Source organism: Raphanus sativus, chromosome 1 (assembly GCF_000801105.2).
Source record: "Raphanus sativus cultivar WK10039 chromosome 1, ASM80110v3, whole genome shotgun sequence".
Classification (NCBI taxonomy): Eukaryota; Viridiplantae; Streptophyta; class Magnoliopsida; order Brassicales; family Brassicaceae; genus Raphanus; species Raphanus sativus.
This window is the reverse complement of record NC_079511.1, coordinates 11,188,311-11,209,609: the sequence shown is the minus strand read 5'-3', so window position 1 is coordinate 11,209,609 and position 21,299 is coordinate 11,188,311. Positions and strand designations below refer to the sequence as shown.

At 37.4% G+C, this 21,299-nt stretch overlaps 6 protein-coding genes and 2 non-coding genes across 11 annotated transcripts; 5 read left to right on the top strand and 3 right to left on the bottom strand.

Moving 5' to 3' along the window:
* Nucleotides 1-69: 69 nt before the first annotated feature.
* On the bottom strand, nt 70-2,333 carry LOC108845218 (ureide permease 5). 3 transcript variants are annotated; one of them, XM_057010788.1, is made up of 5 exons: nt 2,128-2,333; nt 1,675-1,968; nt 1,153-1,581; nt 701-1,075; nt 70-616 (listed from the first exon to the last, which is right to left on the bottom strand). In XM_057010788.1, exons 2-5 carry the CDS (start codon nt 1,942-1,944, stop codon nt 455-457), a joined length of 1,236 nt encoding a protein of 411 aa, XP_056866768.1. In that variant the 5' UTR covers nt 1,945-1,968; nt 2,128-2,333; the 3' UTR covers nt 70-454. The 3 variants fall into 3 exon arrangements, with proteins under 3 accessions (XP_056866768.1, XP_056866764.1, XP_056866762.1); XM_057010784.1 differs by having other exon boundaries at nt 1,675-1,982; nt 2,128-2,332; XM_057010782.1 differs by having other exon boundaries at nt 1,675-1,962; nt 2,128-2,332.
* On the top strand, nt 329-402 carry TRNAN-GUU (transfer RNA asparagine (anticodon GUU)). Its single transcript has one exon. It is a non-coding gene; the product is annotated as a tRNA-Asn (tRNA).
* Nucleotides 2,334-9,081: 6,748 nt separating the features above from the next.
* Nucleotides 9,082-12,079, top strand: LOC108854980 (pentatricopeptide repeat-containing protein At1g26460, mitochondrial). 2 transcript variants are annotated; one of them, XM_018628665.2, is made up of 7 exons: nt 9,082-9,812; nt 10,176-10,401; nt 10,494-10,976; nt 11,052-11,258; nt 11,355-11,492; nt 11,582-11,775; nt 11,868-12,079. In XM_018628665.2, exons 1-6 carry the CDS (start codon nt 9,193-9,195, stop codon nt 11,765-11,767), a joined length of 1,860 nt encoding a protein of 619 aa, XP_018484167.2. In that variant the 5' UTR covers nt 9,082-9,192; the 3' UTR covers nt 11,768-11,775; nt 11,868-12,079. The 2 variants fall into 2 exon arrangements, with proteins under 2 accessions (XP_018484167.2, XP_018484173.2); XM_018628671.2 differs by having other exon boundaries at nt 9,083-9,812; nt 11,582-12,079.
* Nucleotides 12,080-13,980: 1,901 nt separating this feature from the next.
* Nucleotides 13,981-15,152, top strand: LOC108855064 (uncharacterized). Its single transcript, XM_018628772.2, has 5 exons — nt 13,981-14,169; nt 14,272-14,344; nt 14,553-14,604; nt 14,686-14,755; nt 14,873-15,152. The coding sequence occupies exons 1-5, from the start codon at nt 14,044-14,046 to the stop codon at nt 14,957-14,959; spliced, it is 408 nt and encodes a 135-aa protein (XP_018484274.1). The 5' UTR covers nt 13,981-14,043; the 3' UTR covers nt 14,960-15,152.
* Nucleotides 15,153-15,256: 104 nt separating this feature from the next.
* LOC108855048 (14-3-3-like protein GF14 iota) lies at nt 15,257-16,850 on the bottom strand. The gene is made up of 7 exons (XM_018628750.2): nt 16,675-16,850; nt 16,282-16,588; nt 16,109-16,196; nt 15,912-16,021; nt 15,672-15,820; nt 15,526-15,590; nt 15,257-15,442 (listed from the first exon to the last, which is right to left on the bottom strand). The coding sequence occupies exons 1-7, from the start codon at nt 16,751-16,753 to the stop codon at nt 15,437-15,439; spliced, it is 804 nt and encodes a 267-aa protein (XP_018484252.1). The 5' UTR covers nt 16,754-16,850; the 3' UTR covers nt 15,257-15,436.
* Nucleotides 16,851-17,036: 186 nt separating this feature from the next.
* Nucleotides 17,037-17,109, top strand: TRNAA-UGC (transfer RNA alanine (anticodon UGC)). Its single transcript has one exon. It is a non-coding gene; the product is annotated as a tRNA-Ala (tRNA).
* A 105-nt stretch (nt 17,110-17,214) lies between these two features.
* On the top strand, nt 17,215-19,058 carry LOC108854994 (putative pentatricopeptide repeat-containing protein At1g26500). Its single transcript, XM_018628682.2, has one exon. It carries the CDS (start codon nt 17,217-17,219, stop codon nt 18,789-18,791), a length of 1,575 nt encoding a protein of 524 aa, XP_018484184.1. The 5' UTR covers nt 17,215-17,216; the 3' UTR covers nt 18,792-19,058.
* A 30-nt stretch (nt 19,059-19,088) lies between these two features.
* LOC108855042 (uncharacterized) lies at nt 19,089-21,249 on the bottom strand. The gene is made up of 9 exons (XM_018628737.2): nt 21,022-21,249; nt 20,716-20,933; nt 20,489-20,603; nt 20,270-20,359; nt 20,021-20,182; nt 19,790-19,909; nt 19,601-19,711; nt 19,422-19,503; nt 19,089-19,319 (listed from the first exon to the last, which is right to left on the bottom strand). Exons 1-9 carry the CDS (start codon nt 21,160-21,162, stop codon nt 19,264-19,266), a joined length of 1,095 nt encoding a protein of 364 aa, XP_018484239.1. The 5' UTR covers nt 21,163-21,249; the 3' UTR covers nt 19,089-19,263.
* Between the last annotated feature and the right edge of the window lie 50 nt (nt 21,250-21,299).

Here is a 21,299-nt window from a genome sequence, read left to right as displayed (position 1 = left end):
ACTTTTCTAACTAAAGCGGAAAATTTGACTTTCTTTTCTCCTTCGTACGTTAAATTAACCAATGTTTTATGTTAAGTACAAGTAGAGCTTAGTAGGTATTCATTCCATTATGAACATGTTACATCATAGAATCTGTTATACTAGTTATACCTTCTGCAATAAGTTTCAAGAATAGAGACATGAGTCATGAGTGGGAATATGGGGTGCATACAAAGATAATCGGATCGGTGGATTGAGTTTGGGTAAATGATGAATCATGATCGCTGGTTTATAGTGGTAGAATTTGTAGTCTTGTCTATATACTTTTAAAATCGAACTATAAGCAAAAGCTGGAATAGCTCAGTTGGTTAGAGCGTGTGGCTGTTAACCACAAGGTCGGAGGTTCGACCCCTCCTTCTAGCGTTTTGGTTTTGTCACACTCTTATTTGATCACACCAAAGAAACTCTTTTAAAATTACAGCGTCTCTCCTCTTTCTCCTGCCGAGGCCATGAGAAGCCCTACAGCTACAGCGAACATGACCAGCATTCCAACAAGCAAAGCGTATGTTCTCGGAGACGATCTCCTGTACTCTCCAAACAGATATATCCCCCAAAACGTCGACACCAAAGGAAGTGCCTACTCATCATGATCATCATGAACAACTCAAACCAACGATACCAGCTTTCTAGTTATAAAGTTATGAGTGTGTGTTTGTATTACCTGAACAGCATCTGCGGCTGCATACCCTGCAGCTTGTCCACCCATGAACTGAAGACCGTTACCAAACCCACAAACCAATCCAGCCAAAAGAGCCCAACCTCTTCCGTTCCAGTCATTTAGGTAGCCCTTAAAAGAAGATCTCGGTGAGCCGAGGACTGGTTTGTACAAGAAAGTCACGTTGAGAGCGACGGCGATTAAGAAGCAGGACAGTGAGAAGTAGAAGAAAGCGGTGTAGACAATGAGCTTGGGAACGCCTGGCTTTAGAGCGTGCCATTGATCGTTAGTTGCAAGGTTGAAGAGTGGTGAGAAGAGTGAGAAACAAAGGCCTGCGAAGAAGGTTATTGCTAGACCAACAAGCATACTCTTTCCAAGCACCTGATCCAATAACAGAATTGCATTTGTTTGTTGCCTCCAAACTCATAATAAAACTCAATGGAAAGAGAGAGCCTCACTTTGATTGCTCTTTTGTTTTCTAGTGCAATAAGAAAAGCTGCGGATCCTTCCTTTACACTCTCCACCTCCTCTTCTTCACCTCCTCCAAATAGTCTCTGACACTCTTCTTGGCTCACAGTTTTACAATCCCCTGAGAAGTTTCCAAGTTTGGCTTCCACGTCAGCAGAGTTTGAGGAGTGAACAGCAGAGCCAAGAAAAACAGCTACCAAGAAGCATCCAACACCGGAGAAAAGAACATCTGCTCGGTTTAATTTGTTGTCCAGAAAGTAATTGACACTTGTTCCTATAACAACAGTGATGCTCGCGGTTGTCACTTCTGTAACAGACAGACCAACAAAAGCTAAAGCATACTGAGTAGCTAGGTTCCCTAAACTTAAACCCACCCCACCCGCCAATGCAAACAACACCGAAGGCCAGTTATCCTGAATCTGTAGATAGATGAGATACACAATAGTCAAACCAATCTGAACATAGTACCACCACCAGAGAAAATAAAGAAAGAAAGAGTTGTCATTATTAACCTGAGTGAGTTGGGTAATGAAACTTGGTGCCTCTACTGGTGAACTTTCACCTATTTGACCAAACACAAAGGCAATGAAGATTGCAGCTAAGAAGTTAGTGATGGAATAATCGAGATAAGTGTGTTGTGGGAGACGGCCACGTCGTTCAAGAAGAGCCAACAGAGCAGGCCAAGTGCCTAAGCAGAGCAGAGAAAGGGTGATGCATGCTATTGCTCCTCCTTTGCTCTCCACCACATATACTCCCAATTCTCCATCAGACACCATCATCATCGTCTAGACGATAGTTTCCTGTTTCTTGATTGAAATAACTAGTCATGATTACAGAAATAAAGCTTCAGATGGGTGTCTGATTCTTTGACATTGATAACGTATCAATCAGATTCGTGATCCCCAAAAAGACCAATTCGTTGCCTTTAAAAGCTCCTAAAAAAAGCAGAGATTGAAAGTTTTTACCTTTCTACAGATGAACGAAACAGGTCAACGGAGAGAGCGTAGATGGAATGATGAATCCGAAGAAGGTCAACACTTTTGTTTCTTTGTAAGAAAATTATTTTGGAAAAGAACTCTGTTTTCTTACACACTCTGTTTTGATTCGACACCTAAGAAAGACAGAATCTTTTTTTTTTGTAACACAAGAAAGACAGAATCTATTTTTTTTTTTTTTTGTAAACCAAGACAGAATCTATTTTGTCCTTTTTATTACAGAACGAGAGAGAATCTTTCAAAAGCCATCGACCAGATCAAGGACGCTTTCGTAACCGTATATTCCACTCCATTGCCCCAAGTGGAAACTGATAGAGATTGAGATTTTCTTTTTTTGTGTGTGGCCAAAACAAAATTAATATTTTTAAGCATTTTTCATGAAAAGAGAATTATTGAGATGTGTCATAGTTTATCTTTATTGAAAACTTGAATTTGTATACAACCAAAGAGCATCTCACTTTTCCAGACTAGTCATGTATTTTTGGTTTAGATGTTGGTCTCTTGTTCTTAACGATGCTTAAATATTTATTTTCTAGTAACCGTGATTCAAAGTTTAATGACTTCACTGTATTGAGTTTTGCTTTCAAATTAATCACCAGTACTCGACCATAAACACTGGTTTTAAGGGAACTTTCAAATAGGTTAGGAAACATTCTATGTTGATTTTCTTTTCTTATAGAAAGAAATTTTGAGTTTTGATAGATAGGTAAGAAAACTTTCAAATATTATTAAAGTCACATGTGAAGCCACTGGAAACAAACTGCTTAATTGATCGTTAGAGCTATATTGAATCATTTCTAGATCTTACATCATTTACATTTACATTTTTGCAACTGATTTTTGTTAGTGTGATCTGTCTATTACTACAAGCTACAACATATGTAGAAAATAGGACACGACCAAAAAGACTAAACTAGTACTCATACGTTACAAATTTTCGAACCAATAAATTTGCAGAGTTATTTTTTATTTGCCTAAAGTTCATAAATTGAAATCTGGCAAACATTTCATATTAAAATATATATATATATATATATATATATATATATATATATATATATATGCAAATGCTCAAGCTCCTCAATGCCATATTTGCTACTTATATTCTTGGGATTAGTATTGAGTAAACATAACTTTAAAATCAACACCAAAAGAGTAAAAGAAACAAAAACAATAGATTCTCCGAGAAAATTCAGATAATTTGTGTATGTAATTGTTAAAAACTATCAAAGGATATCAAAAAAATTCTTAAATTCAAAAACAAATTATAAAAAAACATGTCGTATTTAATAAGAAACTTTCAAATATTAATAAACACCAAAGTAAATAAAAAGATCTAAAATCATTAAAACATTTGACATAAAAAAATTATTGTATTTTTTTAAAAAAGTGATATTCATAAAGATTTTGGAATAGATGTGAATAGTAGATTCATTCAAGTTATTCAAACTCGAACACTAGATTCATTCAAAATTTAAGAATCATGAAGATAATGGCATATGTCCGAACAGGCAAATCTAGAATCATCTGGATAGAAGGTGGGATATCTTCTTGCTCACAACACTTATGAGATTTATTCAACTTCCTGGTTATTCTCCACTGATTAGTGGTTCCAAATAAAGCTTCTTAGATCCTGGTTCATCCTGGTTTGATAAGAATCATGAAGATATTGCCATATGTCCGAACAGGCTAATCTGGAATCATCTCGATAGAAAGTGAGATATCTTCTTACTCACAACTCCTATGAGATTTATTCAGCTTCCTGGTTATTCTCCACTGATTAGTGGTTCGAAATAAAGCTTCTTAGATCGTGGTTCATCCTGGTTTGATAAGAATCATGAAGATATTGCCATATGTCCAAACAGGCTAATCTGGAATCATCTGGATAGAAAGTGGGATATCTTCTTACTCACAACTCCTATGAGATTTATTCAACTTCCTGGTTATTCTCCACTGATTAGTGGTTCCAAATAAAGCTTCTTAGATCGTGGTTCATCCTGGTTTGAGCAAAATGTTTACTTAAGATGAAAGTCTCATTTAAGTATAATCTGGAACAATGATTTCATAAAACAATTTAAAATACATCAACTTCTTAATATACTATGCACAAAAATTACGCACAAAACAAACGTTATTGGAAAATGGTAATGTGAATGATAATCTACGTTTAAAATGGCGCATCAAAGGGTGAAGCGAGGAGGAAGGAGAATCACAATTCAAAGCTTTAGCATGAGCTTCAACAACAAACCATTAAACCAATTCGAACAACTTCAAATCCATTTTAAACAAACTTCAAATCAAAGTCTAAAAGAAATAAAACTTAAACCAATCTTCAAAAAGTTAAACATAAACAACAAATTCTTCAGAAACAAACTTGCATTCAAAAAATCAGCGTGGTATTGATTATGTATGTATCCCAAGAGATAACATTCATTGGAAGGATACAGCTGCACCAACAGCTCCAGACTCCATTTGTTGGGTAAGCTCAGCATCGCATGCTGCATTTTGAGAGGGATGTTGTCCGCCACTATGAATTGATCATCGTAAAGAACAATTTACAATTATCTTTTTGAAATGTGGATTGTTTATTGAATTCTTTTTTTTTTGTCACTGGTTTATTGAATTCTTTATTGTGGGGTTTTTTTTTCAGAGGGAAGAGAAATACAATGATACGGAGAAGTCGGCTCATGTACTTGCTGAGAACCTTACTTCCAACACTAAAGGATGACTCAGACGACATTGTTGTTATTGGGATGCATAGGACATCACATGCCATTGAAGAATTTCCAGCACCTAGAATGTCTACGTTTGTGTTTACCTTTCACCATCTCAGTTGTACTCATGAGAGATTCATCCACAACCACATGATTGTTCTCGTCCATAGCCTGTTCTGAATCATCATTCCCACTCAGGTAATCATCGTCATTGTCTATAGCCTGCTCATTGTACTCTTATCTTTATCCATATGAAATAATATCATAAACCAATATCAGTATTCAATAAAACCCATCAGAAGCAATCAAGTAAAGAAATACATAAGCAATCAAGTTAAGCAACGAGAATCAAACCATCAGAAGCAAACGAGTAAGGAAACCCATCGGTATCAATATTCTATAAAATAGAAACATAAAGCAATGAACCATGCTCGAGATCGCTGTGGAGGTCAGAGGTACGACTCGAGAGTGACAACTTTCTGAAATGTTGTTTTCCCCAAATATTGAAAACTCCTATTTTTAAGATGATCGGAAGCCCGTGTCCAAATGGATAAGCCCAATAATTTTGATTTTAATAAGTTTTTATCCAATTGGACAACTTTAAATTTTGCGTCTAATATAGTCAGTTCAATTGGATTTGGTCTTGGCTAACCCATGGTCATGAAATCCATTTGACATCCCTGGTGATCTTCATGAAGTTCATGAAGATTTTGTAATAGATTTGAACAGTAGATTCATTCAAGTTATTAAAACTAGAACACTAGATTTATTCAAGTTTAAAATTTGATTAGCAATATGTTTATTTAAAATGAAAATCCCATTTAAATATACACGTGAAACCTTTATAAATTAATAATGTTGGGACTACACCAAAACTATATTTTTATTAATTTATAGAGATTATTAATTTATCGAAATACTAATTGAACCAAAAACTCAATTTGGGACTATGAAATTATATTAATTTACAGAGATATTAATCTATCGATTATTAATTTAAAGAGGCTATACTGTAACTTGGAACAATAATTTCATTAAACAATTTACAACACTTGAATTCTTGATACACTATGCACAAAAATTATGCACAAAACAAACTTATTGGAAAACGGTAATGTGAATAACAATCTACGACTAAAATGGCGCCTCAATTGGTGAAGCGAGGAGGAATGGGAACTCTCCAAAACCTTGGTATGAGTTCCAACAACAAAACATTAAACAAATTCAAACAGATTTCAAATCCAATTTAGACAAACTTTGATTAAGTATTTCAGAAAAAAAAAGCATTCCTTGTCAAGATAGGGTTGCGCCAACATGTTTGACACTAGTGGTAAAATAGAAATGTGACAATCGAAGTAAAAACTCTAATGGTTTTTCCTTTTCTGAACATTAAATTCATTCACGTTACTCGAACTAAAACATTAAATTCATTAAAGTCCATAATCTGATTATAAATATATTTATCTTAGATGAGTTTCATTTAAGTATAACTTGGAACAATAATTTCATTAAGCAAATTGAAACACATCACTGATGTTAGAATTTTTCAAGGGTCCCTAACCAAATGATGTAGTATAAAAGATTGTCAAACTAATTCTAAGTGATTTTAAAGCAAAATGAATGCAAGACCATGCTTAATCTAAGTGCAATCTATAAGTGAAGTAGCAATGAACTACAACTATGCTAGGAATGCAATAAAATATAAAACTTTCTTTGATTATGAGATGAGATAACTCATGGGAATAGAGATTAGATCTTGGGTGATCAAGTTTTGAACTAAAGGTGGCAGCTTTCAATCAATCTAACATCTTTATGCCTAGACACAACACTAAACAAGCTCTATACTTAGATAAATGTTCATTTGCTAAAGCAATTCAAGCATCAAATTCCTTTGGTTGAATGTTACTAAAGCAATCATTAATATCAAGTCTACTAGCACTCTTAACATCTTTAACAACAAATTCCTTTGGCAAAGTGTGTTAAAAGCTTAGGAGAGTTGGTTCAGACATTTCATCAAACATCTTTCGGGTGGGAAATGCCTAAAGCTCAACTTTTGAGAAGTCAACTCAAAAGATGCATTAAGAATACTCTACTAGCAAGGAACAAGAGAGATTTATACTAAAACACCTTAGATCTAGCTTAATCACCATTAATCTCCATAACCCATGAATCCTAAAGTAGATTACTCACAAATCACCATAATTCCTCTCAAACCCATGAGAGCTTAATCATGTAAAAAAGGTAGATAGGAACTTAAAATTACTCAAGAACACAAGAAAAAATGATGATTTAATTCAACTTTCACCAAAAAGGTTTGTGTTTCTTAAGAGAAATTAAGATAATCTCCACTTTGGGATCTAAAAAATATTTATATGATCCTTTCAAACCCTAATAGGTGATATTAAAAAGTCTAAAAAACCCTTAAAAACATTAAAAATCGCCTAAGATGAAAACACGCAACGACCTTCTGTACCCGGGTCACAACCCCGCTCCGGGTCATTTCCTCCATTTCTGTGTAAAGCCGAGTGGGGTTGCGACGCCGCTCTGACTGGTCGCTCTGGCTCCACAACAGGGTTGCGACTCCGCTCCGTCACCCTGCTCCAGGCGTAATGTGGTCGAGTATTGATATGCCTCCAATAGATTGATAATAACTCCTCCAGTACAGCTCCAAATGACTTGAGACCACTTCCATTAGAAAGCTATCTCAATTTCCCATGTCCTCCCAAAAGATGAGCATCAAAAAATATCTTCACGACCTTTATACATGTTCATCTTTCACTCTTTTGACTCAAAACCCCTCAAATGCCTTCAAACTCACCACCAAGTATCTCCAAGACCTGATATAGACATGTGCAATGCAATGCAATCTAAATATGCGTAAATGAAGATATAGATGATCAAAATGTACAAGAATGAATGACTAAAACCATGTAAATATACAACATATCAATCACCTTCGTAATGAACTCTACACAAAAGTTATAATGAAAAGAAACATTATTGAAATATGGTAGTGTGAATGACAGTACGGCTCTAAGGGGAAGCGGCAGAAACATTGGCGTCCGGCCTTCATATTTATAAATAATTTTCCGGCCTTAAATATTGTTAAGTATCTTTGGTCTAACTCTTGAGAGTCTGTCATGGTTATTATACACACGGGTTCAGACTCCACATATGCTAATATTTTTTTTCTGGTTATTTCCAAAAAAATATTTATTTAAGGAATATTTCTTTTATGCTTTCCGTAAATAAGGAAATCAAATATTTTTACTTAGTAACTAACTAATAAAGAGTAATTACCTATTTGAAGTAATCTAAAAGAGAAAAAGAAAACACAATAAGGAAATCAAATATTTTTACTTATATATATGTTCAAGTTTTTTTTTTCATACGAAAAGCAGCCCATTGTTTTCCTTTGTTTCTGGTCTTTTAAAACTCAAGAATGGTGAACGACCATATCCAGTGATTTAAAATTTATATGAATTTGAAATTAGTCAACCTAACAAATATTGTATGTATTTTTAAAGTTTGATGGGTAATGAGTTGGTGGCACTACTGATACAATTCAATAACTATTTAATTGTAAAATTATTGAAATTTAAAAAAAAACTGTAAGATTTTATGTAATTATTTTTAATAATTTTTTCATTATTTCTTTTTATATATTTTATATTTGTATTTTTCCAATGCAAGTATGCAACTATTAAGGAAAAATCATTTACAATTTATGATGATTCTAATACTATTCACAACAAAAGTATTAAAATAATATATTAATGGAGAAATTGTTTTTGTGAGCTGCAAATTTCAAGTTATTTTTAGTTAATGATCCACACAGACACATATACTTTGAAAGTATGTATTTCATATTAACATATTAAAATATTAAAATATAAATTTATAATTTGAAACGCTAAAATTTTGAATATTATTGAAACTTCAGTATAATTTCATTTTTCCAAAATTGACCACACATTTTTTAAAAGTAACTATAAGTTATAAATCAAATGTCTAAAACGAATTTAGCTATACCAAAAAAAAATAGCCATAACTAAAATATAATATAAATAAATACGTGTGGTGGCGTTTCAATGAAAAAGAAAATGAAGTGGACTGTACATTAATGGGCCGGGCTTTATTCTTTGGCATCTAACCCGTTTCCAACACTCCTGAGAATGACATCACAGAGAGACTCATCGTCACGACCGGAGTATCTCAACACTCATCTGAAACTCAGAAAACCCTAACACAGATAATAATAAACCTCTTATCACCGACCAAACCCATCTCAACTCCAACTAGCTTAGATCCCCTTCCGACAATGTCTTCCCATCTATTTCTCCGGCACCGGATCTCTCTCCTCCGAACCCTCAAACCCAACCCCCACCTCACCAGAACCATTTCCGGCACACCGTTCCTCTCCCAAGACCCCCAGCTCGCATCGGAATCAACCGATGCAGGCTCCACCACCGCGCTCCCGCCGAATCCCGCCACGGGAAGCCCTCTCTACCAGGAGAACTGGCGGAGCCCGATCCCGAGCTCCCCTTCCTTCAGCCAGTCGCTAGTCCCCATGGGGTTCCTAAACCAAGCCCCCGCGGCTCGCATCAGAGCCCTCTCCGAGTCCCTCGACGTGACCTCGCTGCTGAACATGTTCGCGGACTGGACGGCGTCGCAGCGCTGGTCCGACATGAAGCAGCTTTTCGAGTTCTGGGTTCGGTCGCTCGACGGCAAGAGCGGGAAGCCGAACAAGCCGGATGTGAACCTTTATAATCACTACCTTCGTGCTAACTTGATGATGGGTGCTTCTCCTAGTGATATGCTCGATCTGGTCGCGTTGATGGATGATTTCTCCGTGGCGCCTAATACGGCGTCGTATAATCTGGTCTTGAAGGCTATGCATCAGGCCAAAGAGACTGAGGTTGCCGAGAAGCTGCTTAACCGGTTAGATCCACTTATCCTTTTGTTTTTGCTCTACGATGGTTACATACATTTTTTACTGCTTAATCACTGTTCAATTAGTAAGAGTTGTCAACTAGTGAAAAAGCTTTGAAAATTACATAATTATATAATCGTAGTAGATTCTCCGAACATAACCAACTGTTGAAAAAAAGCAAATTGAAATGCATCTGATGTACGTGGTGGCAAATAATTAAACAACAAATCGTGCATACCCTAGCTTTTTGTGGTTACTCATTAAGTTTCTAGTTGGGGAATAAGTAATCAACAAGCTATAGCTTTTTTCATCTTTTCTCTGTTGTTACTACTTTTGTCTCTACTAAAATTCTAACATTTACAAGTCATCAGGATGCTGATGTCAGGGAAGGATGAATCTCGTCCGGATGATGAATCATATGATTTGGTTATTGGAATGATGTTTTCGAATGGGGAGAATGACAAAGCCATGCAGCTTCTTGACATCGCACTAAAATCTGGTTACATGTTGTCCACAACTGTTTTTAGTGAATGCGTTCGTAGCTGTGTAGCTAAAGGTAGGACGGATACACTCGTCTCCATCATCGAGAGGTGTAAGGTACTACTTACTGACTACTTCTTGTCCTTGTCTTAGGTTGTTGTTGATAATATTTAAATCTTTTGCCTCATTTTTTGTTTTTTGTTTTATAGGCTCTTGATCGGAACAAGTCCCTATGCCCTAGCTGGATACTGTGTACATACATGGCAGAAGTTGCAACTCAAGAGGACAACAGCAAACTAGCATTCTACGCGTTTGAGTTCATGTACAACTGGATCAACAGGGGAGAAATGGCTAGGCCCTCGGTTTTACTCTCCGTTGATGAAGGGTTGGTTGTATCAGCTCTCGCAACCGCTGCCAGGACGTGTAATCCGACTTTAGTAGATGGGTCGTGGATGATTCTGAAACGGAGCCTGCGTGGGAAAAAAGCAGCTAACCCTGCGGCTTACGTTTCAAAGATAAACGCTTATGCGTCGCTGGGGAACCTGCAGAAAGCTTTCATCGCACTTCATGAGTTTGAAAACGCGTACAAGGACGCTGAAAGAGAAGCTAAGGAGGAAATGCTTTCTCCTTTTACATCCTTGTACCCGCTCGTTGTGGCCTGCTCTAAGAAAGGTTTTGAGACTTTGGATGAGGTATATACCTTTACATCTCCTTAAGGGTACACATTCTCTGGTTAACTGACCTTGAAATGTTACATAATGCACCAGGTATACTTCCAGCTGGAGACATTGAGTAAAGGTGATACTCCATATAAGTCTGTGGCTGCTCTAAACTGTATTATTCTTGGCTGCGCAAACACATGGGATCTGGATCGTGCTTATCAGACGTTTGATGCAATAAGTGCTTCTTTTGGGATGACTCCTAATATTGATTCATACAATGCTTTAATATATGCATTTGGAAAGGTCAAGAAGGTACTGTTTCCATCTCGTCATATCACTCTCTCTCTTTAATACTTTTTATTTCCAACCAGTTGGCCTAAAGACTGTGAGCTTGTTTGCTTTTGGCAGACTCCTGAGGCTACAAGAGTATACTCTCATCTAGTTGGGGAAGGTGTTAAGCCTGATACCCGGACGTTTTCATTGCTGGTTGATGCTCATCTTATTAACCGGGATCCCAAATCAGCTCTGACCGTCATTGATGACATGGTAAAACAAAACCGCTATGAGAGAAAGATGTGTGTTGTTTACATGGATGGCTATGACGAGAAACTAATACATGCTTTTGGATAACACAGATTAAAGCTGGATTTGAACCTTCCAAGGAGACACTGAAGAAGCTGAGAAGGCGATGTATCAGGGAAGTAGACAACGAAAACGATGAGAAGGTGGAGGCATTGGCCAAGAAGTTTCAAATAAGGATGGGATCAGAGAACCGCAGGAACATGCTTTTCAACATGGATTACTCTAGGGGTCGCGCATAATTCTACATGTAATAATATGAATCCTCAGTTTATTGTTACAGAGGAATCATCACCATCTCTCATCATCAAAGTGTGTTTGGCCTTCTCTATTTTTATGCAGAATCTCTTGTTGAGGAGCGAGGTATGAAATCTCAGGCTCTCATCGACACACAAGAGTCCTTAATCTGATATCTTTTCCATTACATAGCTCGTTGTTTTAGGACCAATAAATGTCAAAACTTTTTGGAAGATTCCTATTTTTTTTTTATCTTTACAAAAGACGATTAGATTTTGTAAGATTTTGATTTTGGTTATAACAGCAACTTCAAACCATATAGAAAGCCTTGTTTCTTCTTGTGCTCAGTGAACACCACCAAGCTTGCCCTTTTTGATCTTGTAATTCTTGAATAAATGTAATAGTGTGTACTGGTATCGGGGAAATCGGCCAATTTTTACATCAACTGAGGACCGCGGTCCCGATCAGGACACATACTACATATCTATGCTAAAAACATACATCAATTAACGTCTTTTACGTTAATTCATACTTTGACCGTCTTACCGTTAGTCAACTGGTGACGGATGCTAATGTGGCTTTAACGGACGCTGATGTGGCTTTTATATTTTATTAAATTATTTTTAAAAAAAATTAAAACATGTTTTTGGGGGGATTCAAACCCGAGTTCACCACTTGGTAGCAGATTTCCTCAACCACTAGGCCACACAATATATTTGGTAATGATTTTTATTGTGTCTTACTTATATCGAATATATTTTGTTCATATATATTTCTAATTATCTAGAATTAGTTCCACAAAATATATATAAATTCTAAGGATTGTGTTTGATTACCTTATTTTTATTGTGTTCTAAAATTTCTTTAAAAAAATTATTTTTAAAATTTTAAAGTAGAAAAGTATTTTCAAAATTTAAAAATAAAATACTAAAAAATGAAAATAAATTTCAAAAAATTATTATAAAAGTCTGAATTTGAAAACATATAAATCAAAACTATTTCATATATATTTTATTTATTTATTTATATTATTTATTATTTATTTAAATAATTATTTGTACTTTAAATATATTTATTTAAATAACTATTTATATTTAAACAATTGTGAAATTATTAAATAATAATAATAAAAAAAAATTATAAACGAAAAATATTTTTGAATAGTTTCAAGTTATATGTTTTAAAATTCAAACTTTTTATAATAAACTTTCGAAAGTTTTTCATTTTTTTAAAAACTTTTTCCTATTTTCTTTTATATTTTAAATAAATAATAAAATATATATATATATATATATATATATATCTACGAAATAGTTTGGATTTATATGTTTTCAAATTTAAATTTTTATAATAATTTTTGGAAATTTATTTTCAATTTTTTTCGTATTTTCTTTTTAAAATTTTGAAAATAATTTTTCTATTCTAATAAATTTTATTTTGAAATTGTAAAGAACATTTAGAACACAATAAAAACAAGGTAATCAAACACAATTCTTAGAATTTATATATATTTTGTGGAACAAATTCTAGATAATTAGAAATATATATGAACAAAATATATTAGATTTAAGTAAGACACAATAGATATCATAAACAATTATCTTGTGTGGCTTAGTGGTTGAGGAAATCTGCTACCAAGTGGTTAACTCGGGTTCGAATCCCTCTAACAACTTGTTTTAATTTTTTTAAAAATTTAATTAAATAAAAGATAAAAGCCACATCAGCGTCCGTCAAAGCCATGTCAGCACCGTTACCTTAGCCACGTTAGCACCGTTACCTTTTGACTAACGGTATGACGGTCAAAGTATGAATTAACGTAAAAATCTTAGTTGATGTATGAAATTTTAATTAAATAAAAGATAAAAGCCACATCAGCGTCCGTCAAAGCCATGTCAGCACCGTTACCTTAGCCACGTTAGCACCGTTACCTTTTGACTAACGGTATGACGGTCAAAGTATGAATTAACGTAAAAATCTTAGTTGATGTATGAAATTTTAAAAAAACGTTAATTGATGTATGTTTTTGCACAGGTATGTAGTATGTGTACTGATCGGGACCGCGGTCTTCTGAGTTGACGTAGGAACTGACCGATTTCCCACTGGTATGGATATGGATAAGTTGAGAGACTGCTAAACCGGTGACAGGGCCTTTAGAATGGGCAAGGCCCAATTAAGAGTCCAGGTGGGTTTCTCGAGAGGTTCTGTCTCACAGATTCACAAACAGCTCTGAGAACATTTCATCACCTCACGAACGATCAAAGAGACGAAACCCTAAAACAAGATGGGAGGAAGGAATGACGAAGAAGCTGGCGGAGGAGATATTAAAGACAAAGAGGAAGAGCAGGATGACATGTCTGTGCACTCTCCCTGTAAAGCCTTACCTTCCTCCGCTTCTTCTCTCTCCAAGGTTTCTTTCTCTCTCTCTATCTGCCAAGTAACTCCTCCTCCTCCTCCTTTTGTTCTGTGATGATGTTAAAGGTTCCTCTGTTCTTTGGATTTTGATTCTCAGGAGCAGTCACAGGTTGAATTGGAGCTCACGTTATTAGAAGCTCTTGAAATCTACCCTCCCGTTAAACTCCGAGGCAAGTGTTCATTATCTTTGTTCCTTGTCCTGTCTGCAAATGACTCTTTCTCCGTCTGTCTCTTGGTGATCAGAAAGCATAAACCTTTACCCCTCAAAAAGAAAAGGAATCATTTTTTTTTTCCTTTGTATTCAAATCCATGACACTGCTCAGTTCTCTTGTCTCTTGCTTTCTACTAATGGGATTATGTTCTAATGTTGCTGTGCAGGCATACATCGCCACTTTGTTCTTTATGGTCTGATGGAATATCTCGGCAGAAGGTTTGTCTGATACTTACCTCTCTTTCCCTGAGTTCCTGTTGATTTGTCTGAAACTTAAACAAGTCTTTCTGTCATCCATAGCTTTGACCGACCGTTCTCAGCGGATGAGGTTCTGCAGCTACTGGATCGTTTCTACAACATAGAGATGCTGGTGAGTACTTGTTACTTACAGCGAAGATTGACTATTTCTTGTGATGCTACATAGCTTTGGCTTCTAATAGAATTGTGCTGCTGGTTTAATCTGTTATCTCTGGATTTTTTTAATCAGAAATCAGATGATGAGGACATTGACATTCTTAACCACGAGGAAGACTTTACCTTGCCCCAGAGTTTCTTTGATAAGGAAGAACAGTGACAGAAGAAGAAGAACTGGCCTTTGCTTCCGTTTCACTCCTCTTTTTTTTTGTATATGGTTGGTTAGGTTTGTCTTCAGCTCTTATGATAAGCCCTATTGTATATGATGCAGTATTAGTGTAGAACCATCGGACCACTACTCATCTTTTTTTTTTACTGTCCAAGAGTTCAATATAAACAAGCTTTTTGTTCTCTTTTCATGATATGACACTTACAGCCTCGTTTGTGTTTGTTTGGTTGGAAATTTTTAATAATACAATTGATTGGTCTGTATATTGGAAATGTAAAACATATCTGATCAAATCAAATAACATAAATAGAATATTTGATATCATGAGATTGACAACAAAAGAAAGAACAAAAAGTGTAATTAGAAAGTAAAAAAAAAAACAATATAGGATTGAATTCAACTGTCTCTGATCTCATCTTCCTGATGAAACTTAATAGAAAGGTCTCATTCAACTTCCAGAGCCTTTGATCAGTTCTGAAAACAAACCAACAAAACAACATGAGCTTTTGACCCAAACAAAAAAACAGTTCATCCCTCCTTATTGCAGTTTGATTTACCTCAGTGGCTTCCGCAGACTTAGCCTCTTCTTTCTTGGGTTCATCGGTCTTAATGCTCTCTTCTCCTGAAAAACAAGAACAAAACCCAAAATTATAAAAACCATCTTATTTTGAGCTGATCATATTTGTATGATTCTCAGACAGACCTCCATCTTCAGGAAGATCAGAAGTCCAGAGGGTGAGGTTGTCTCTAAGGAGCTGCATGATCAAAGTGCTGTCCTTGTACGACTCCTCACTAAGAGTATCCAACTCCGCAATCGCCTCATCGAAGGCTTGCTTCGCCAAATGGCAAGCTCTGCAACAGTTTTCAAGAAACCCACATTACAAACAAACCCTGATGATAATTTCATTTAGGTGTTAGATCTTTGTTCAAATGAATGAGACACCTTTCAGGAGAGTTCATGATCTCATAGTAGAAAACAGAGAAGTTAAGAGCAAGGCCAAGACGAATCGGGTGTGTTGAAGGAAGCTCAGTGCTTGCAGCTTGTGTTGCAGCCTAATCAAAGTTTAATCCTCTATCATACCAAACCTCTAGCTCCTAACAACTTACAAGTGTTTGAAAAGCAACATATTGAGATGATACCTCATAGCCTTTGAGAGACTGTTCAGAGGCTTCCTTCCTATCTTGCTCGGTCTTAAACTCAGCCAAGTAACGGTAATAATCCCCTTTCCTAACAACATTTCAATTCAATTTGCAATTTATACGATATTGATGCAAGAGAAGAGTGTGTGTTTTTTTTTGTATATGTTTCTTACATCTTGTAATAGAAAACAGTGGCTTCTCCAGAGGTAGCGTGAGGGATGAGATGCTGATCAATGATGCTGAGAATGTCTTGACAGATGTCTGCGAGCTCGTCCTCTACCTTTTGGCGATACCCCTTGATTGTTTTCACGTTTGATTCGTTGCCTTTAGACTCTTCCTTCTGTTCGATCGACGACATGATCCTCCACGAGGCCCGTCTCGCTCCGATCACGTTCTTGTAACCAACGGACAACAGATTCCTCTCTTCCACCGTAAGCTCGCTGTCCACCTTCGCCACTTTCTTCATCGTCTCAACCATCTCTGGCAAAATTTATTACCCCAAACCCTTCATTTAAAAATAAAAATAAAATCTGACGAGTTTAAAGTTGTTTTAAATATTAACGTACCGTCGTAGCGCTCGGCTTGTTCGGAGAGCTTAGCCAAGTAGACGAATGTCTCCCTCTCTTTGTCGGATCCTGACGACATTTTTTGTTCACGATTATGTGTCGGAAACAGAGTTCTTGATTTCTGTTTTTTCTTTTTTGTCTTCTTGTGATTTTCGTCTGATGAGAGATAAATAAATAAATAAAAGAAAAAAATGATTGGAAGAGAAAGGAGGGAAGAAACAGAAGATCGCGAATGGCGGAAGAAGACTGAATCTCAACCTTCAGTTCTGAGGTGTCTTTTAACCAACTTAACGAACTTTTCGCTCCATTACAACGTCGTAATTTAGATATTAAATTATTTAAACGAACCAGCTAAGCATCAAGGGGATGTAGCTCAAATGGTAGAGCGCTCGCTTTGCATGCGAGAGGCACGGGGTTCGATCCCCCGCATCTCCAATATATTTTTTATTTTATTTTTTGCTTGTCACTCTCGATTTTACCCTTTTACCCTAATTTTCTTTTAATTAATTTAATCTTTGCTTCTTCCTTTTGTCGGATAACTCATGAGCAGCGCCGTAACCCCTTGTCGGAAGATGATTAACATCAGAACCCCAATTCAGCGATTCATCCTTCTCCACCGCCGATTCGCAACCGAGTCAACTCAACCGAAACCACCTCCACAAACCACCACAAACATCACTCCCGTAAACCAAGACCATCTCCTCCGCGTCTGCACAATCCTCTACCAACAACAAAACTCCCCCGACTCGCGACTCGTCTCCAAACTCTCCTCCACCGAGTTCCATCTCACACACGAGTTCTTCCTCCAAGTCTGCAACAACTTCCCCCTCTCGTGGCGCCCGGTGCACCGCTTCTTCCTCTACTCGCAGTCCCACCACCCAGGTTTCTCCCACACCTCCGTCACTTCCAACAAGATCCTCGGGATCATCGGGAAATCAAGAAACACGGATCTTTTCTGGGAACTGGCCCAAGAAACCGGGAAGCGAGGGTTGGCCAACGACAAGACGTTCCGCGTCGTGGTGCGGACGCTCGCTTCCGCTAGAGAGATGAAGAAATGCGTCGGGTTTTTCCACCTGATGAACGGGTTTGGATACGGTTACAGTGTGGAGACGATGAACAGAGCGGTGGAGACTCTGTGTAAGGAGAAGCTTGTGGAAGAAGCTAAGTACGTCGTTGCTAAGCTGAGAGATTGTATTAAACCTGACGAGGTGACTTACAGGACGATGATTCGAGGGTTTTGTGATGTTGGTGATTTGGTCGAAGCTGTAAAGGTTTGGAACTTGATGATGGAGGAAGGGTTCGAGGTGGATGTGGAAGCTGGTAAGAAGATTATGGAGACGCTTTTGAAGAAGAACCAGTTCGATGAAGCTTCCAAGGTCTTTTACGTGATGGTGTCGAAACGAGGGGAGGGTTTGGATGTGTCTTTCTACAGGGTTATGATCGATTGGTTGTGCAAAAACGGGAGGGTCGATAGTGCCTGTCAACTGTTCGATGAAATGCGTGAGAGAGGGATTGAGGTGGATAACTTAACTTGGGCGTCGATGATTTACGGGTTACTGGCTAAACGAAGAGTTGCAGAGGCTTACAGGACTGTTGAGGCGATTGAGAATCCGGATATTAGTGTCTATCATGCATTGATCAAAGGGTTGGTGAAGATTAAACGTGCAGGGGAAGCGACGGAGGTTTTCAGGAAGATGATAGAGAGAGGGTGCGAGCCGATAATGCATACGTATCTTATGCTGCTGCAAGGACATTTGGGGAGGAGGGGAAGGAAAGGACCAGACCCGTTGGTGAATTTCGATACTATATTCGTTGGAGGGATGGTTAAGGCGGGGAAACGGTTGGAAGCTACAAAGTATGTCGAGAGGACGTTGAAGAGAGGGGTTGAAGTTCCTAGGTTTGATTATAGCAAGTTCTTGCATTGTTATTCTGATGAGGAAGGTGTGGTGATGTTTGAAGAGATGGCTAAGAAGCTTAGGGAAGTGGGTTTGTTTGATTTGGCGGATATATTCCAGAGGTATGGAGAGAAAATGACTACGAGAGAGAGAAGGAGAAATAGAGAAGAAACATCCCCCGTCTTGCCTCCTTTGCTTTACCAATGTCCAATGCCAACCTAACCCAAGTTTCTACCACATCACCGTCTACCGGGGCTGCATCCCCTGCACGGTACCAGTTTGTTCTACTAGTTGATTAATAGAGAGTATAAAATAATCTTTGCACTTCGGGGAGAGCATGTAACGTTACACAGAGATACTAATATAGAAGAATCGCAACGTGTGTTGGTTCTTGGAGAAAGATTTAATAGTGCATTGATTGATACATTGTAGAAGAATGGGAAATAGTTGTAAATATTTTTGTTGAGTTGTTCAAAATTTGAGGGAAAATGAAGGCTAATGTCAGTACAATACCAAATATATCGGTAAAACAGTATCAACTATAAAATTCTAGTGTAAAATTACACTAAGATGGTAAAATTACAATCTCTAATACCCCAACTCAGCAATTGACTAGAGAGCTTCGTACAAGATCGGCAAAAGACAAAACTGTTTAGACCAATCTGGTTTTCACTGCAACATCTAAGGTTTTTCTTCAGGTTGTGCACTCTCTTAAGCCGGTTTTAAGAGCTTCTTCGTCCAGTTTGTGCCCTGCACATATTCAGCAGTCACATGAATCAGCAAGCAATAGATAATAGAGTTTCTTCTGTAGCAATAATGTTAGCTACGATGCAAAAAAAAAGGAGATCTGACCTATAAACACAATTTTGTTCACTCTGTTCTCTTCTTCACTCCATTGTCGTGCTGGAACTATCTCATATATCTCTTTAACAGCCTGCGCATATTCAGTAACATGGAGGCAATGTGAAGAATCACATTCCGGGTGGTCACAAGACCTCTTTTGCTCGTGTTTTATTTCATGACTACATTACCTGCAATATATGCAGCTGGTCTGAGTTTTGAATGCTTAATACAGCCTTGCAGCGATATACATCCATGTCAAGTTTTTTATCCCACAGAACTTCCTCAAGCCATAAACGAACCTGTAAAACCAAGAAGAGGCAGGTGAGTCAGAAAGAACACTATTCTTTTAACTACTAGTATTTTGATGAATTTAGTACCTTGTCGAGGTTAATAGGCCGAGGTTCACTTATGCATAGAGTCCTCACTCCACTATCATGAAGATCCGTTGTCGTTAATGATTTATTTGCTTCTAGCAGGGATTCAAGACGACTAGCATGCTAAAAATGCAGCAGTGAAGAAAGAAAGAAAGGTTTAATTGTTGGTTGTAGTCAAAAGCATAAATAGTACTCAAACATGTACACAGAAAAGAGAAGTTTAAGAGACTTAACGGTAGAATCATATGCTTGGCATTCTAATATGTTGGATAAATCAACTCGACACCTGACAGAACGGATGACATTGGCGAGGGAGTTGATGGAGTGAATCTCCTTCTCCAGTTCATAAGATTCCTCTTGAGAAATCAAGTCAACCTTGTTCATTATCACCGTGTCCTAGAAAACAAAACAAACAAGATTCCATGTCGTGATGAGGAGGCGAGAGAAGTAAGATGCAGTAGAGAAAAAAGTAAGGGTTCTTACTGCAAATGCTATTTGATTAAAAGCCTCGGGAAAGGAGGATGAGTCACGGCGCTCATTGAGCTGAAAACGAAGGTTCTTTGCATCCACAACCTGTTGAAGCAGCTAAGTCAGTAAAGGCATTAGGAACAAGATGCTTATATGTATAACTATTCATGTGCTCTGACATTAAGATGATAGGTGGAGAAGTATAAAGAAAAGAGAAGTGAGTAAGAAACTCACAGTAACAATGCAGTCAAGCTTGACTTCTGATTCTAACTGGTCATCCAACCAAAGAATAGAAGCAAGAGGAGCCGGATTTGCTAAACCTGTTGTCTCCAGTAATATATGATCAAGCCTGTATGTATTACGAGCAGAGAGAGCGTCTAGTCAATCAAATAGGTGTTCTGTTCTCCAAAATGTAAGTGACTATACTTCACTCAAGAGCTGAAAAGTTAAGACATTTGAACCTGTCTTTCCTCAGAACAAGCTGCTCGAGAGCTTGAACAAGACTGTGCTTGACAGTGCAGCAAATACAGCCATTAGCAAGCTCGACCCATTCTTCAACAAGAGCACCTCCTTCACCTTCGTTAATCATAGCCCTCTCTACTCCAATCTCTTCCCCAAACTCGTTCAAAATCACCGCTATTTTCTTCCCGTGTTTCCCGTTCAGAATATAATTCACAAGCTGCACCCCCAAATATCATAATAACAGTTATTATAACAATCAAATCAATACTTCACAAAACGTAAAAATCAATCAAAGATTTGCTTACGGTGGACTTCCCGGCGCCGAGATAACCAGTGATGACAGTGACACCAACAGCGTCCCTTGATTCCTCTAAAGAGAGGGTCTTAACGGCGGAAATATCTGGTTGGATTTGAACAGCCATCGGTGGTTCTTCATCCTCCGCCATTTTTTCCACTCCCTCCGTTTCCTTCTTCCGACTCTCTCTCTCTCTCTCTTCTGTAGGGGGAGGCGCCGCCGTAAGTAAAAGACTCTTCTTCGCTTCCTTAGAGATCAGTTCGGTTTAGCCGGTTCGATTTGATTTAG